The 17,392-nt window shown below is 37.1% G+C and overlaps 1 protein-coding gene across 7 annotated transcripts in view; it reads left to right on the top strand.

The window, feature by feature from the left end:
• The window catches only part of sdk2b (sidekick cell adhesion molecule 2b), a 316,027-nt gene that overhangs the window by 241,588 nt on the left and 57,047 nt on the right, over window positions 1–17,392 (top strand). For all 7 annotated transcript variants that reach the window (XM_051913942.1, XM_051913947.1, XM_051913946.1 and 4 more), the window contains exons 5-9: window positions 10,998–11,131; window positions 12,456–12,567; window positions 13,126–13,316; window positions 15,140–15,223; window positions 15,754–15,948. In XM_051913942.1, the coding sequence (XP_051769902.1) occupies window positions 10,998–11,131; window positions 12,456–12,567; window positions 13,126–13,316; window positions 15,140–15,223; window positions 15,754–15,948 (716 nt within the window). The remainder of the gene's footprint in view (window positions 1–10,997; window positions 11,132–12,455; window positions 12,568–13,125; window positions 13,317–15,139; window positions 15,224–15,753; window positions 15,949–17,392) is intronic.

Raw genomic sequence — 17,392 nt, 5'->3', positions numbered from 1 at the left:
TCCATCAATGCAGTCCAGGCAGTGTGTATCTGGATGTATGCCCAATTAAAATGCTTTTCTACATCGTTTGATCGTCATTAAGTGAATTACTGCTGCCATAATCAATACAATATGTAAACAAACAATTTCTCTTCAATGAAATTCCACTTATTGCTTTTCATGGAAGGTAATAGTGTAATGTAATTTGCCCCAGGCATTTATAATCTGACCCATGAAACACTTTTTTCATATTGCTGTTTTGTAACATTTGTATAGATGTCTGTGATGCAGTGAGGTGGATTTAATGAATGCGCAGAGACCTGAGGACAGTTATAGGAACTCAAAAAGTCATTTAACCCACTCAGAACGCTTCATCTTGTGTGTTTGTGTGTGCGCAGCCACTGAAGCCTGACCAGCATTTCCCCATCAACCAAATTATTATTATTATTTTTTTCTTTCTTTTCTCATGTTGGGCAAGAAGAAAATGAACAGATTTTGTTGTAAATTGAGCTGTAGATTGGTAAAGCTTGTCCAGCAGAAGTAGCATTCTTTCTCTCTCCACGCTCCCCTGACTCTAGTTTCCCCTTGATGAGACAATTTCGTGCTGAGATGCTGCAACTGGGACTCTCTCTACTCCATCCCGGCTCCGCAGCTGCTCCTGTTGGCTGTGCTGCTCTCAGTGAAGCTTGATGCCATTATTTTCCATTCATTTGTTTGTACCTTCATTCATTTGATCGATCTATCTATCTATCTATCTATCTATCTATCTATATCTATCTATCTATCTATCTATCTATCTATCTATCATCTTTCTATCTATCTATCTATCTATCTGGCCTTCGTATCCATCCATCCGTCCGTCCGTCTGTCTGTCTGTCAAATTGTTCCATCCACCCTTCTGTCTGTCTGTCTGTCTGTGGTATCGTTCCATCCTTCCATCCGTGCATCCATCCATCCATCTGTCTGTCTGTCATATCGTTCCATCCATCCAACCAACCATCAATCCATCCGTCCGTCCATCCATCCATCCATCTATCCAACTGTCTGTCTTTCGTATCGTTCCATCCATCCATCCATGTCTGTCCATCTGTCTGTCTGTCTTTCTGTCTATCTGTCCGTAATATCGTTCCATCCATCCATCCATCTGTCTGTCCGTCTGTCTTTCTGTCTATCTGTCTGTCATATCGTTCCATCCATCATCCATCCATCCATCCATCTGTCTGTCTGTCATATCGTTCCATCCATCCAACCAACCATCAATCCATCCGTCCGTCCATCCATCCATCCATGTCTGTCCATCTGTCTGTCTGTCTTTCTGTCTGTCTGTCCATCATATAGTTCAATCCGTCCGTTGATCCATCCGTCTGTCTGTCTGTCTTTATGTCTATCTGTCCGTAATATCGTTCCATCCATCCATCCATCCATCTGTCTGTCCGTCTGTCTTTCTGTCTATCTGTCTGTCATATCGTTCCATCCATCATCCATCCATCCATCCATCTGTCTGTCCGTCTTCCTTTCTGTCTATCTGTCTGTCATATCATTCCATCTATCCATCCATCCATCTGTCTGTCTGTCTGTCATATCGTTCCATCCATCCATCCATCCATCCATCATCCATCATCTATCCATCCATCCATCTGTCCGTCTGTCTGTCATATCGTTCCATCCATCCATCCATCCATGCATATACAGTATATGTCTGTCTGTCTATCATATAGTCATTCTCAGATTAAATCCATAAAGAGAAACATCTGATGTCTCCCTTACCATCAGTCGGTGTGTCCTACAGCAGTGTTGTGTAGCGAGGACGTCACCCTCCCTTCATTACCTTCCTGCCTACAGGGAGCGAGAGAGCGGCTTGAAATCAGTCATTTAACCGCAATAGCCATTAGTCTTTCATTATTGAATAGGAATGCAATTGAAAGGCCCTTTTCCACTGGCTGCATTTGATTTGTTGTGTTATTTGGGAGGGCTAATGTTGTGTATAATCAGAACCTCGGATGGTAAACACATTCCAGGAGCTGCTCCACTCTAAACGAGAGTTAAAGGAAAGGTGCTATTCTGTTTTTCTATTTAGTTTTCGTCCCTTGCATTCCGACCTATTCCACTAAAGAATTCGATTTAGATAAGAGGCCAATAGTCCTCAGCGTTTGGATGACTGTTTCTCATTTGACACTCTCCTCTTCAAGTTTCTCTTTTCTAAAACATCATTTCTAACAGGATACCCTTAAATGCGTGGTAGTTGAGGTTTCAGGCAGCTCTCGTGACACACGCCAGCACAAAACAGTCCCTCCATAATAACAGTTATTTCCAGGGCAAAGTGTGTATTAATGATGACAGGACACAAGTGACAGCATTTCTATAGTATGCAAACATGCCTCTGAAGAAATACATTTTTATAATGTTGTTTTATAGATTTGACGTCACTCATTTTAGTAGGATTAAATATCTGCATTTTTCTTAGTAGCCTATATAATCACAGATGTGAGTCATTTTTACCCACCATTTGCATATTGTGCATTCACTGTGTTTGCATGCATGTAATTTTCTGATTAAGGTCCATGTTTTGGTTCAAGCTTTAATATGAAATAAAGGTGTTTACATGTTTCCCTGCTATTAGACTATTTCTGTAGTCATCATATTCTGAATAAATTCACATCCTATTCTGGGAATATAGGAAGTGCTTGCTTGATACTTCATTTGAATAATTCTGATCAGTAATTTAATAAACTGATTTATTCCCTCCGACAATAGCACACAAGAGCACAAAATGCAGGTCATGAGACTCTTTACCCATCTGTACATTATAGATTTATGTGTTTTTCTAAAAATAATATCTTTTCTCCCTCAAAAAATGCTTCACAACCCCTTAGTCATATATCTACATGAAAAGTGTAAGGTAAATCTGCACCTGCAAACGCAATATGGTGATGTTAGCAAAATGCTGTAAAAAATCTTTGGTGTTAAAAAAACGCATATACAATCGCAATATGTATTCAGAATGTTTGTGCATTTACACATTGCCAGTGAGGAGTTATTTGACTGAATTAGACCTTAAATAGATTGCAATATTCATGCTATCATTCCTGACCAGATGTCAAAGGTCATAGAGCTCTAGCAGATTTGATCCAAACTAGCATTGCATCTATTTTTCATTGACATATAAGGCTTACAGCAGTTTAGCAGGGATGGTTATGCTAAACGCTTAAGACACATGGGCTGGCTCAGGTTCCTGTTAGTGGGTGGTAAAATTGAAGTTTTATTTGAGGTCTGAATATATTTGACTAGTGTCAGAAAGGATTTCCTTTCAACAGATGCTGATGGCACCAGAGGGGCTACTTCTGTTTTTCTGCATCACAAAACTTGAGATATTGGCTGCAGCAATAGCATTAGCTTTTGTTTGTTAGACAGGTGTTGCTCGCATATGTGTGCCTGGGCATTTCCCTGGAAAATTCAAGCATATTCTTTTTGTCAGTTTTATTTGACCACCTGTATTCAGCTTGTGCTGTATGTGTGTGTGTGTGTGTGTGTGTGTGTGTGTGTGTGTGTGTGTGTGTGTGTGCTAGATCTGCTTGTGTGTGTTCTGTCAGTATTTGTAAGTGTTCCCAGATATATTTACCATTCCTGTGTGCGTGCGATATTCACTCGAGATCCTATTCCCTCTAAAGGGACCGTGGCTTGTGCCGTGCGTATTTGTCTAAGTGTAATAGAGGTCATTGACTGTGGACCCCACTGCTCCCTGGAGAGTGCCAAAAGAGCACTGCACTGACAAATGCCATTCCACTCGCCATTGTGTACATATAGCTGTTATAGTGGGTCAGCAGACACACACATACCAACATAAGACCTAGTCAGCTTTCTTACTGTCTACTATCCCTTCTGACTGATTTGAAATGTTTTCATAGGCAGCAGGCTCGACTCAATTGATTCCGTAAAATTTGACGTTAGCATGTTGCTAAACTAGTACCCTAATAAGTAAGGCATCATCTAGCTGCTCTGAAGGGGTATATTTTGCAGGGGATATTTATGTAATTTATGTTATAGACATGAAATATTGATTTAGGTTAAAATTTAATTATCTGAGAAGAAAAAGAACACGGAGTGCTACGAGGGCCGTGAAACCAGCACATCTGTCTGTTTGCTGGGTCGATGGCAAAGTCCCTTTTAGACAAGTCGTTTCACTCGGCGGCCATCTTTGAAACGCAAGTGCAGCTTCTATCTCTTTGAATGGGGAAACATCAAATTCTCCAAAACTGTTCGCCAAGCTTACGATTAAATTTCATATTTGAAAAAAACTTTAGCTCGAAAAAAACTACTTTAGCTCGATAAGAATTTTCCTATTGTCACTGTGAAGCTGCTTTGAAACAATATGTATTGTGAAAAGCGCTATATAAATGAAAATGATGATGATAAAATCACCAATGAAATCTGACAAAAACTGACTCATTAATTGTGTTTCTAAATGTTCGAATCATGACAAAAAAACTGCATTTTTCAGGCTGGACCAAGCTAATCTGCACATGCGCAGTCCTAAATGTGATGACTTTACCAATCTGTGATTGGCTCTTTTATTTAGAAGGCGGGAATTATTCCGCCATATTGCACGTTGCTCTTTCTCCCATTTATAGTAATACGAGTGGACCGTCTTTCTGTATGTAAAGTCCTTGGTTGATGGTTATTTATGCAGTTTAGAAGTCATTGTACAAAGCTATTTGACTATATAATGCCATGATTTACCCATCAGAGTCAAGTATGATTTTGTAGTAAGATTTGTTTTAATTAATTTAATTACATGTTTTAATTAATTACTTTTTTATCTGTACCTGTCAGTATTAAATGAAATATAAGTGCACTAATGTTCAAAAGGTTTGAGTCACTAAAATGGGGTCACTTGAAAGAAATTAATACTTTTATTCAGCAAGGACACATTAAATTGAGCAAAAGTTAGACATTTGAAATGTAAAATATTTCTAATAAGTTCTGAATAAATCTATTAATCTAAGAATCCAAAGAATCAAAGCATCACACATCATGGTTTGCATAAAAGTTAAAGAGTTATTTTAAACTGTAATAATATTTCACAGAGCAGCCTTGGTGAGCATAGTAGACTTCTTTCAAAAACATTTTAAAAAATCACAGTGACCCCATCAACTTTTCTCTTCTCTGTGCATTCTGGGATTGCCTTCTCCTCTAATGATTAATATGATTTAGATTTTGGCTATAAGGTGTATTTATGCTACCTACTTTTTGGAACAACCTTTGCATGGAGTGAACTTGTGTTGCCTTGTAACGCTGTCTAAGTTGACAGCTCACTAGGTCTTGGAACTGAACTTTTTTATGCACACATACTGTATGAATTCTCTCAGAACTGCATTCTTTAGCAGACTTAAATGTGGGATTGCAGTAAGTGAATGTGGTAAATACCTTTGATGAGAAAACACAACTCAACAGTGATTCTAATTTCTCAGCTCTGTGATTCGACAAGAAACAGTCACTGATCACTGATTCCATGAAATCTTTTCACAAACACGTGTGGGAATACACACAAACACACACAGAGAGAGAGAAAGGCAGGAAAAGTAAACTGTGTTTTTGATGGTTGTTGATGGTTCCTAGGATGTTGCTACAGTATGCAGCTGCTAAGGTGTTATGAGTTGTTTTTAGAGTGTTGCTGGGTTGCTAGGTAATTGCTTAATGTCTGTATGATGTTCTGGTATCATGGAATCAATCAGAAGAGTAAAAGCATCGCTGCATCCAAAATCGAATACTTATAGTATGCAAAAAACGGTACCCCAAAAGAGTAGTATGTATGGAACATAGTATTCGAAAAACAGTAGGTGAAAAGAGAGGGGATTTATGAATAGAAGTGAAGCAGCGCAACCCGATCTCACGATCTCAAATCGTACATACTGAATTTGACGAGGTGGCTAATTCGTTTGAATTTTCTGCAACCTTCATAAAATTTTTGTTAAATTGTACATATTTTACGTGTTGCCCAATTCGTACGAATGACCTACCCCTAACCCCGCCCCTAAACCTACCTGTCACCCAAATCATACGAATTCGTACGAGTGAGATCGTACAAATTCATATGCATTAGCCCACCTCGTAAAATACGTACAAATTTGTCGTGAGACAGCATTAGGCGCAACTGACGCTGGTAGGTCACGTGACAGTAACAACATGGTGGATGTAGTACATCTGAATTTTATTTATACTACCCATATTCATACTATATAGAACATACTTTTTTAACGGTTGTGAAAAGGTTAGTTCACCCAAAAATGAAAATTCTGTCATTAATTACTCACCCTCCTGTCGTTCCACACCCGTAAGACCTTCGTTTATCTTCAGAACACAAATTAAGATATTTTTTATAAAATCCGATGGCTCAGTAAGGCCTGCACTGACAGCAAGATAATTAACACTTTCAGAAGCTACTAAAGACATATTTAAAACAGTTCATGTGACTACAGTGGTTCAATCTTAATGTTATGAAGTGATGAGAATACTTTTTGTGCGCCAAAAAAACAAAATAATGACTTTATTCATCAATATCTAGTGATGGGCGATTTCAAAACACTGCTTCATGAAGCTTCAAAGCTTTAAGAATCTTTGTTTCGAATCAGTGGTTCGAAGTGTGTATCAAACTGCTAAAGTCACGCCCCCCCCAGTGGTGAACCATTGAAATTTCGAAACGTTTCGTGATGAAGCCTCGTTTACTGAAATCACGTGACACGCAGTTTGATACACGCTCCAAACTACTGAAGCTTCATGAAGTAGTCTTTAGTAGCTTTCTAGGCATCTGAAAGTGTTAATTATCTTGCTGTCAATGAAGGCCTCACTGAGTCATCAGATTTTATCAAAAATATCTTAATTTGTGTTCCGAAAATGAACGAAGGTCTTACGGGTGTGGAACGACATGAGGGTGAGTTATTAATGACAGAATTTCCATTTTTGGGTGAACTAACCCTTTAAGTAAATTCAAATGTAGTACCTACTCAGGCAGTATGCGATTTCGTACGCAGCATATGTCTTTCCTCAATAAGGAATATGATTTATCGATCTTGTCCATAGCACAGTTATGTTTTGTTCAAATCCCCAAAATATAGAAAAATACAAAAACTGCACCATTCTGTTTTAATTTATCTCCATTCAATGTATATACACTCTTCATTAGGGGTTACTTGAATATTTTAACTACATTACGTCAGAATTCCTGACATTATAGATAAAAATGTCAGAATTACTTATGGGTGTCTGGGTTACATGTCCTTTGGCATTTATATAAGTTTATAATAATATACCTCTGTCATATGTTGCCACCACATAAAACGGGTTCATAGGCTTCATCTTATGTTATATTCATCTGTGCCTTTCAGAAATATGTATATGTGCAGTATTTATGAGTATTGTGAGACATGTTTGATAATATTTATGCATGACCTTTATCATGTGTGCACTGTCAGTCAGGAATTTGGTTGCATGTAGATCATATATTAGTGTGTGTGAATGTGCATAAGGAAATAACAATGTATGTGCATATATAAATGTGTATGTGTGTGTGTGTGTTCTTCACTGTCTCATTAGTTGCTCGGTCTGCTAGCTATGTCTTTATTCTCGTTTTATGTGCTCAGGTTTAGGGAATCACCTGAGATTAATTTGCAGTCTTGGGCCGCTCACTCCAATCCATAATTCAGCAGCAGTGTGGCTCTCTCCCTGACACCTGCCGCACCAGGACCCAGGCAGAGTGAAATATTCACTACAGATCATCACACCACAGCCGTTCGCCCTTATTAACCGGCCCCTTATCCGTCTGGAACGATGCATAGTGGGCCGAAAACGGGAGAAATTTGAGACCAAGTGTGTGCATGAGGAGATATTAAAATCAATCATCCGCTCTTATGTCATCCCTCTATGTTGAGCTGCTCTAATCATACAGCAGTCATTAATCATTTCAGGAGGTTGATGTAATATCCTGTGACAGCCAGCTGCGCTCGAGCGTAATGTCTTTATCGTGCTGTTGTTAAGGTTTATCTTCAGGCGACATGTAGGAATAGGATGAGGCTTTTGCTTTTTAATAAACCAAACTGTGCTGTTGAAATCCTTAGCGTAATATCGCTTATCAATTCAGTAAATGCAGAATCAGTCATTTCAATATTTTATGTGGTTTATCTTTATTGAAAGTGCCGAAGTGTTTGGATTGTTGTAATCGAGGCTTTAGGACTAAATTAGTTTTAAATATGCAGAAACTCATGAATATTTGTATTTGAGTTGTTTTGTTGGTGATTTGGTTTGCTAAAAGCTGTTCTGCAACACTCTGTGCACACATTGTATGTTATTGGTTATTTTTTATAGCCATCATTGCAGCTTTTGTTTGTAGGAAAGTGGAGAACAGATAATAAATGATGGGAAGACATGATCCAGGCATGAGGCAAACTGGACTCAAACTCATGTCGGCCACATGAGCACCACAGTCGCATCAATGTGTTTCAGGGTTGGTATTGTTAACAACCATTAAAAATCAGTAGAAAATCGGTAGAAATGTTGCCTGAAAAAGGTCTGCAAAGTTACAAAGGAAGTTTGACTATCAGTAAGCAATGTTTCTAAACTCCCTGAAACACCTAGTCTTGAGTTTTCTTCCAGAAATGTACACGTCGCAATATTCCTCATTTAAATAATTCCAGCCCAATCCATGCGCAAAAAAGGGGTGTGGCCTGGTCGTGTCAATAGTGTTTCGAAACTCGCGGTTATGGTAAGGGGCGTGACATTTCCGAAACACTCTCGAAGCAGTTGACCAATCACAACACACTGGTCCAGCCGACCAATCGGAGCATGTTGCACTTTTCAGAAGGAGGGGCTTGACAGAGATAGCAACTAAACTGTGCATTACTGACAGACTGGGAAAAGAGGTTCATAGCATGTCAAATATGTGTTTTTTGAACACTCAATCATGAAAAACTATTCTAGTAGATCCCCAAAACAAAATCAAGACTTTGAAAAAAGGTCTTAAAGGATTAGTTCACTTTAAAATGAAAATTACCCCAAGCTTTACTCACCCTCAAGCCATTCTAGGTGCATATGACTTCCTTCTTTCTGATGAACACAATCGGAGTTATATTAATAAATATCCTGATGCATACAAGCTTTATAATGGCAGTGAATGGAACCAACAAGTATGAAGCTGAAGAAAGTGCATCCGTCCATCATAAACGTACTCCACGCGGCTCCAGGGGGTTAATAAAGGCCTTCTGAAGCAAAGCAATGCGTTTGTGTAAGAAAAATATCCATATTTAACACGTTATAAAGTAAAATATCTAGCTTCCGCCAGACTGCCTTCCATATTCAACTTACAAAAAAAGCGTAACTACATTGAATACGGAAGGTGTAGGCCGTAGTGTAAGCGTTTTGAACTGTGAGAGGCGTTTCCTGACATTGTTGTAAATGATTCATTCTACTTTTTTTGTCATTGAATCTATGTTTCACTTGCAAACGCTGTTTATTGTAGACATCAACTACAGTGGTGGTCTCAGAAAACTCATGGATCGATAGAGGCTTAAACCTAAAGAACAAGTTCTTTCTGACTGTACCACCACCGTCGGTTTGATGAAAAGGATAAAATGGGGGAAAAAATAGACCACATTTATTTTTAACCACATTAATACTCCAGAACTCCAGCTTGAAGCAGATTATGATATAAGGAAGATAGGTGTCTTGTGAAGGGCACTCCAAAGTATAGACAGTGACTTAAAACTTCAATAACAGTTATGCTATAGTTTGATTTAAGGGTGTAGTATAAGAATATATACAATTACAGGCCCATCAATTGTTCTCTTAGAGTAGTAAAGCCAAGAGAGATTGAAAGATGAGTGAAAGATCTGTCAGTTTTACCTCAAAATATGCTGACTTTATCAGTAAGCATCTGCAGCCTTGTGCAATAGCAGCTCTGGGGCTTCGGCACACATTTGGTATTCCTACAGTGAGATGGTCAGATTCCTATTAGCATTCCGCACCCCAAAGGACTTGAGCAGGGGAATGTGGTGGCCAGTTCAGAGATTGTGGATGTGTGAGACGGGTCGAGGGCAGCCACGCAGAACGAACATTTCTTCCTCAATTGTCCAGCACATAGTCATAATGAGAAAACATTGATTGTAAACAAAGGAGGCACAGTAATTGGGACTCCATGGGGTAAGTGCCAGGACACGGCCCAGTGGACAGCAGTGGGGCGGTCAGATGGAGATGGCTGCTTATTCAAAGTGAGATACATGAACGTACTGCTAAAGTTGAGAAACTATGGTTACGTTTGTAATACGATATGCAATACAATATACTGTATATGTACACACTGTTGGTAAGATAGAGACTTAAGAGAAGTCTCTTATGCTAACCAAGGGAATACTTAATGTAAACCAGAAATATTATGAAATATTATAAACATTAAAAAAAAGAAACTGTATTAGATTAGTAATATTTCTGGTTCCCATTAAATATTCCCTATACTTGTTAACTCTTTAATTTAGCATGTTTATTTCGAAGTACTTGAACTTTAAGGGCTTAATGAAAAGATAGAAGATAATGGTAATAATATTTCTGTTTTTATGGAAAAATGTCTTCCATCACAGCAGCTTTTTTTTTTTTTTATGTGATGGTTAATCTTAAGGCGAAATGGAGAAATTAAGTTTCTTTGTTCATTATATCTCAATGAGTCATAGTCAATGACTATGAAAACAACAACATCAAAAAAAGAATCATTCAGAATTCTGTCATGTTTTTAAAGACATTTGTCTGTGTGTATATGAATAGGCCTAACGAGATGGCAGTGAATTAGCACTCCACAGTGGCTCTGAAACATCCGTTGGGAAATTTTCATGTAAATATCAGCTTTTCAAGCGCGGCACTGAACATTTGGTGTGTAGTTTGCGGTGATATTACTGATGCAGTGTTATAAATCAGCACTTGAGTGTGATGTCTGACAGCTGGAGATTTTTACCATGATTCTGCTTGTTGTTTTCTCATAGAGCCATTACTCTGGACAATACGCTGGTCATCCTGTCCACCGTGGCTCCAGATGCCGGAAGATACTACGTACAAGCCGTAAATGACAAGAACGGCGAAAACAAGACAGGCCAGCCCATAACGCTGTCTGTAGAAAGTAAGTCTGTAAAGATTTAGACACACGGATGCACAAAGTTACATTTGGACTTCCTCCTATATACTTCTGTTGTACTAAAATTAAGCTAATTATAATTATTACATATGATTATATTACAAATGCGACCTATATATTACAGATGCATGGATAGCAAAAGTCTAGCTGATAGTAATTGTTTTCACATTATTGCAGATATTGTAAATCTATATATATATATATACATATATATATATATATATATATATATATATATATATATATATATATATATATGTATAAACATACTAAAAACTAAAATTGTTTGAATATAGGTAGAATATAGGAATATATATGTGCAGTATGAAAGATGGACTTATTACTTTTGAAATCTGCTATGAAAGTACTGTTTGAATGAGAAAAATATCATTTTAATCCATGTTTAAAAGTAACATTCAGTTGTTGTTGTTGTTGTTGTTGTTGTTCTTTTTTTATGAAATGAACAACTGAAATTGAATTTTGAATTTTCGAAATTGAATTTTTTTTTTTTATTCACATATTGGGTTATAACCTATTTATTTATTTATTTATTTAAACTGCCGTGTGTAATTTCTCAATCTTCCTCATTTTTATGTGAAAAAATGAAAGTAAATGAAACAAAATTTTGTGTATCCGCTCCATGAGTCTTGGCTTTCCATTTTAGACAACATGCCGGTTTATATGAACATATAAACCTTTGAACAACAGGCTATAGACAAATACATATTTGTCTTCTGTGACAGTGCTTTGTTTTCACTCTCACAGCTTTTCCGAATTCCAGAGCGAGAATATTGACAGTTATGGATTGTACTTTGTAAGAGTTTTGGTGTATCAGATTCTCTCTGCAAACCAGGATATGATATTTTTTGAGTCTAATACAGCAGCAACTAAAGAACGGTGCGGCAACAGCAAGGAGATTAGAGATCGTGGGTGGGAGGTGTGTGTGTGTGTGTGTGTGTGTATAGAGGACAGTCCTTCCCAGAAGCTGTAGTTGAGTATCAGTGCTTTACAGAAGACCGTCTCTGACAGAACTCTGCACACACACACTCTTTTTCACACACACACAAGCGTAGCTGCCAGGAGAGCAAAGATATAAGTTCCTGTTCCAAACACAAACCTGTCACACTTGCTGTAACACGTACAATACGTCGGCTGGCACTTCCTACATCTGGACACACTCACACCTGAAGATGACAGATCAGAGTTCTATTAAAAACACTCACTCGATAATGTCTTTTACCTGTGTGTCATAACACACTTGTTCAAGCTCTCATCGTTTTCTCATTTTCACATTTCTCTTCTGCTGTAGATGTTGGTGGTCCAGCAGACCCCATCGCACCCACCATTGTCATCCCGCCGAGAAACACCAGCGTCATCTCCGGCACCTCTGAGGTCACCATGGAGTGTGTGGCCAATGCTAGGTGACGACCTCTGATTCCTTCACAGTTTGAATGAAAGGAAAATGATTATAATTACGATGATTACAAGATGAGCAGTGCATTGAAGTCTGTCATACTTTTTATTCTTTTCTCAACACTTTTCTGTAATTATTTCATGTGAAGTACAGACTCTATTGAGTCTTGTAAAAAATGGTTGTAAATTGTAATGGTAAATAACTGAAAAAAAAAAAGTGTTATTGTAAAAAATCTGTTAAATGGCTAACGGTAAGTTACATTATTTTATATGGTGAAAAACTGTAATAGATCTAATTGGGCATTTCATGTAATTTTATAGTAAATATACTCTTAAATATACAGTTTTAATTGTGTGAAATGTCCCCAAAGACTTAAATATTTTATTATAATAACATTTTCTTTTTTTCAAACTGAGGGATTAGTCTAAAGTATTTTCTGGTATAATTAACAACATATCATAGATAGTGCTTAGATAGTGCAGAACTGTATTAAGTAGGAAAAGCCAAAGTTTTAATGGTTGACAGTTACCCTTCCTGTTTCCCTCCCATTTTAATTCTCTATCAGGCCATTAATAAAGCTGAGCATCAGTTGGAAAAAGGATGGCGTTCCGGTGAGGAGTGGACTGAGTGATTTTAACCGTAGACTGACGGTGTTGAGTCCAGTGGTCAGTGACTCTGGCTTCTACGAGTGTGAAGCTGTCCTCCGTAGCAGCAGCGTTCCCTCCGTCAGCGCTGGAGCGTACCTGCATGTGCTCGGTAATAAACGTACACGGACATATATAGCTTTGTGTGATAGATAAACTTCAGTTTAAATTCACTAGTGCATTTAAATTACATTTATTAAATTACATTTTAAGTGCCAAATTCTACATTTTTTCTTATTTTTTTTTTCTCCTGAAGTCCACTTCTATTGTTATTCAAGGTCTCTTGCACCAAAAACAGTTTTAACTTCTTTCTAACCCTTCGTTTCATCCTCTTTCTGACCTTTACAATCAAACAAGCTGTTTTTGCAACTGTACTGTACCTTTAAGACAATGATTCAAATGCCCTCTTTTTTTGATTGGCTAAACTCAGCATATCATTAGTACTTGCAGGCCAATGAAAATTAAAGTGCTGATATACACACACACAAAAATGTCAATAATTTCTTCATCAATTATTATGTAATTTTTGCCATGTTACTAATATTCAGCTCATTTTAATCAGTGTGCTGAGTCAACATCTTAAATTCTGCAAAAAAATCTATATTTGCTGAGCAGCAGTGGACATGTTGAAACTAATGAGCATGTGCAAGAGCAAAGGAACGTTGCACAACCCTTCACTTATTCGCACTTCAAAGCCAACTGAACAGAAAGTACCTAAAAAGACCTTGCAGAAAAGCTTGAGTCGGGTGACATTTCAGTCCTAGTGTGCCTGTAGCTCAACTGACGCTAGCAACGTCAAGATCTTGGGTTTGATATCTAGTAAAATACATGCAGATAAAATATACACTACCATTCCTATATTTGGTATTTTGGTAACACTTTAATATAGGGAACATGTATAAACTATTAACTACGACTTTTCCCTCAATATACTCCTAATAACTGCTTATTAATAGTTAGTAAGGTAGTTGTTAAGTTTAGGTATTGGGTAGGATTAAGGGATATAGAATATGGTCATGCAGAATAAGGCATTAATATGTGCTTAATAAGTACTAATAAACAGCCAATATTATAGTAATATGCATGCTGATAAGCAACTAGTTAAAAGACCCTAAAATAAAGTGTTACCGGTATTTTTTTAAAGAATACTTTTATTCAGAAAGAATGTAGTAAATTTAAAAAAAACAAACAAACAAACAAAAAAAAAACATTTATAATATTGCAAAAATATTTATATTTCAAATGCTGTTCTTTTAAAGTATCACGGTTTCCACAAAGATATGAAGCAGGACAACTGTTATTAACATTGATAATTATAAGAAATGTTTCTTGAACAGCAAATCAGCATCTTAGAATGATTTCTGAAGGATCATGTGACACTGAAGACTGGAGTAATGATGCTGAAAATTCAGCTTTGCCATCACAGGAATAAATTGCTTTTTAGAAAGCAGATATATTTTATATTGTAATAGTATGTCACAATTTTACTGTTTTAGTGTATTTTTAATAAAAAAAAAAACACAATAGACTTATTTACTTGAAAAAAATCTTACCAACCTTAAACTTTTGAACAGTAGTGTATATAGCTATACTCTATCTATATATAAGTTGCTTTGAATAAAAGTGACACATATAGTATTGTTGTCACAATCACAATTCACAGAACTCTTCTTAAGGCAAATAGTAATTTTAAATGCAACTAGGCACTATTTAGTCTCCTTTAAGGTCATTTTTCTATTTCTGTCTCCATTGTAAAGTCTGTTGTTAGAGTAAAACCTAAAAGCCTGAACAGGATGTTCTCAAAAATCCAGCAGCAGTCCTATTTATTTGAAAATGTTCATTCTTGCTTCCTGTGCCTTTGTCTGTGTTGTTGTTTTTTTCTTTCTCCGAAGTGCACATGTGGAGGTCAGAACCCTTTCTCTCTCTCTCCCGCAGAACCGCCTCAGTTTGTAAAGGAACCAGAGAAACACATCACAGCTGAGATGGAGAAAGTGGTGGACATTCCCTGCCAGGCCAGAGGTGAGACACCTGACATCTCATCCTAAAGAGGTTTTTCGAGCGCCAAGTAATTTTTTTTCTCCTTACTGACAGCAACAAGCTGCACAAAGCATCCACATCCAATCAGAGCAATTTACAGCTGTATGGAACATGGTTTTGGATCAATGAGATTCTACTGTGGGCGGAGCTACTCAATAAAGTAGTTTAAATTGCAGATAGTTCAAAAAAATTTCAGATTAACATGGATAAAGTTGTGGATTATTTATATATATATATATATATATATATATATATATATATATATATTAATTAATTATGATTAAATAATTCATTTTTATATAATTAATTAAATAGAATAAATATTAATCAATTATAATGACTATATTTATAATATTAAATATTATAGTCAATATATATTTTAATATTTTTATAATATATTTTATTCTATTTAATTTATTATATATATATATATATATATATATATATATATATTATTAAGTTTTTTTTTTTCATATTTATCATTCAGCTTTATCTATACCTATTCATGTCAGGTGTCCCTCAGCCTGATATCGTGTGGTATAAGGACGCAGTACCCATAAGCCCCGTGAAGACTCCGCGCTACAGAGTGCTGGCAGGGGGTAGTCTCCAGGTTAATGGCCTTCTGCCTGACGACACCGGAATGTTCCAGTGCTTCGCCCGCAACCAGGCCGGAGAGGTGCAGACCAACACCTATCTCGCTGTTACGAGTGAGTTCATCCATCCGCCCCTCTCTCCGGATTACACCTTTCCTCTTTCTGCCTCTCGTGCTCTCATACACTGATGCACAAATACATGTGGACATTTATTTCCTCCGCTTCTCTCTGTCTGTCTCTTTCTCTTGCAATCAGAAAGGTTTTCAAATGCCATACCAACAATGCCTTTCTTTCTTCCAGTCTTCATTCTCTCTTGCGCTGCTGATGTGCTTTTTTGTCGCCGTGCTAAGGCTGTGATTAATACCCTGTTGTGAGGAAGAGTTAGCGAGAGAGAGAGAGACCGACAGAGAGACAGGGAGAGATAAAGAGGGCTTTTATAGAGGACTGACTGAGCTTATCTTGCCGCTCAGAGACACATAGAGCTTGCTAAAACGCTAAACACCAAATCTAGCTAATATTTACCTCTGCTTACAATGAACACAGATATTGGGTATGGACGGTACTGAAGTTAAAGGGATCGTTTATCCAAAATGAAAATCTTGTCATCATTTACCTCACATTTATGTCATTCCAAACCTGTATGACTTACTTTCTCATGTGGAGAACAAAAGAAATGTCTCAATGTTGTTTTGGACCCCATTTGACTTTGTTTGAACAAAAACACTTCTTCAAAGTATCATCTTTTGTGTTCCTCAGAAAAAAAGTAAGTCATATAGGTTTGGAACGACATAAGGTACATAAGTACATTTTTGGGTGAACTATCCCTTTAAAGGGGTCATGAACTGTGTTGTTTTATTGTTTTATAATGCTTCCTGGGGTGCACTTATAATGTTAGTATGCTTTTTACATCAAAAATTGTCATAATTTAGAAAAAAAAAGGCATTTTTCCTACCCTGAATTTAGCTCTCTGATTTAAACGCTCTGTTTTAAGGGGCGTCTCTGCTGTAAGACTTCAGTGTAAACGCCCACTGCTGTGATTGGCTAACATCTTTGCATATGAAATAGCTAAGTATTACTCTCTTGAAAACTTTTAGCACATTTTTACTATTACAGCTCTCAAGGTTAACTAGTCATGAAAAGTGTTGATTTTAGCATTACATTTAGATCCTATGGCATTATATTTTGATCGTGGCATGAAAGATTGCAGTGATGAACAGCCAATCACAGACGTCATTACAACTCAATTTCTGCACACTAACGAATGCTTTCAACATAACTAACAGTGCAAACATGATGTAACTAAGAGATTTGTTGAATAAAATGGGAGTTTTTGTGCGAGTCCAGAACTCAGTCACTGATAAACTCGCACTGTTAGATCGACAGCTCCAGCGCACGCTGTTTGATTGACAGCTCCAGCGATTGTAAAGGGAGCGTTCTTTGATCGCTTTCTATGTATAATTTAATCACAGTTTAAATAACAGATTATTTTCATCCTACTAAGAGAAACAATGTGAAGTTGACCATTTAGTCACTGGTTTGATTTACTGACACAAAGACA

This window comes from Ctenopharyngodon idella, chromosome 12, assembly GCF_019924925.1.
Source record: "Ctenopharyngodon idella isolate HZGC_01 chromosome 12, HZGC01, whole genome shotgun sequence".
NCBI classification, from domain to species: Eukaryota; Metazoa; Chordata; class Actinopteri; order Cypriniformes; family Xenocyprididae; genus Ctenopharyngodon; species Ctenopharyngodon idella.
This window is presented reverse-complemented; position numbering and strand designations above follow the sequence as displayed.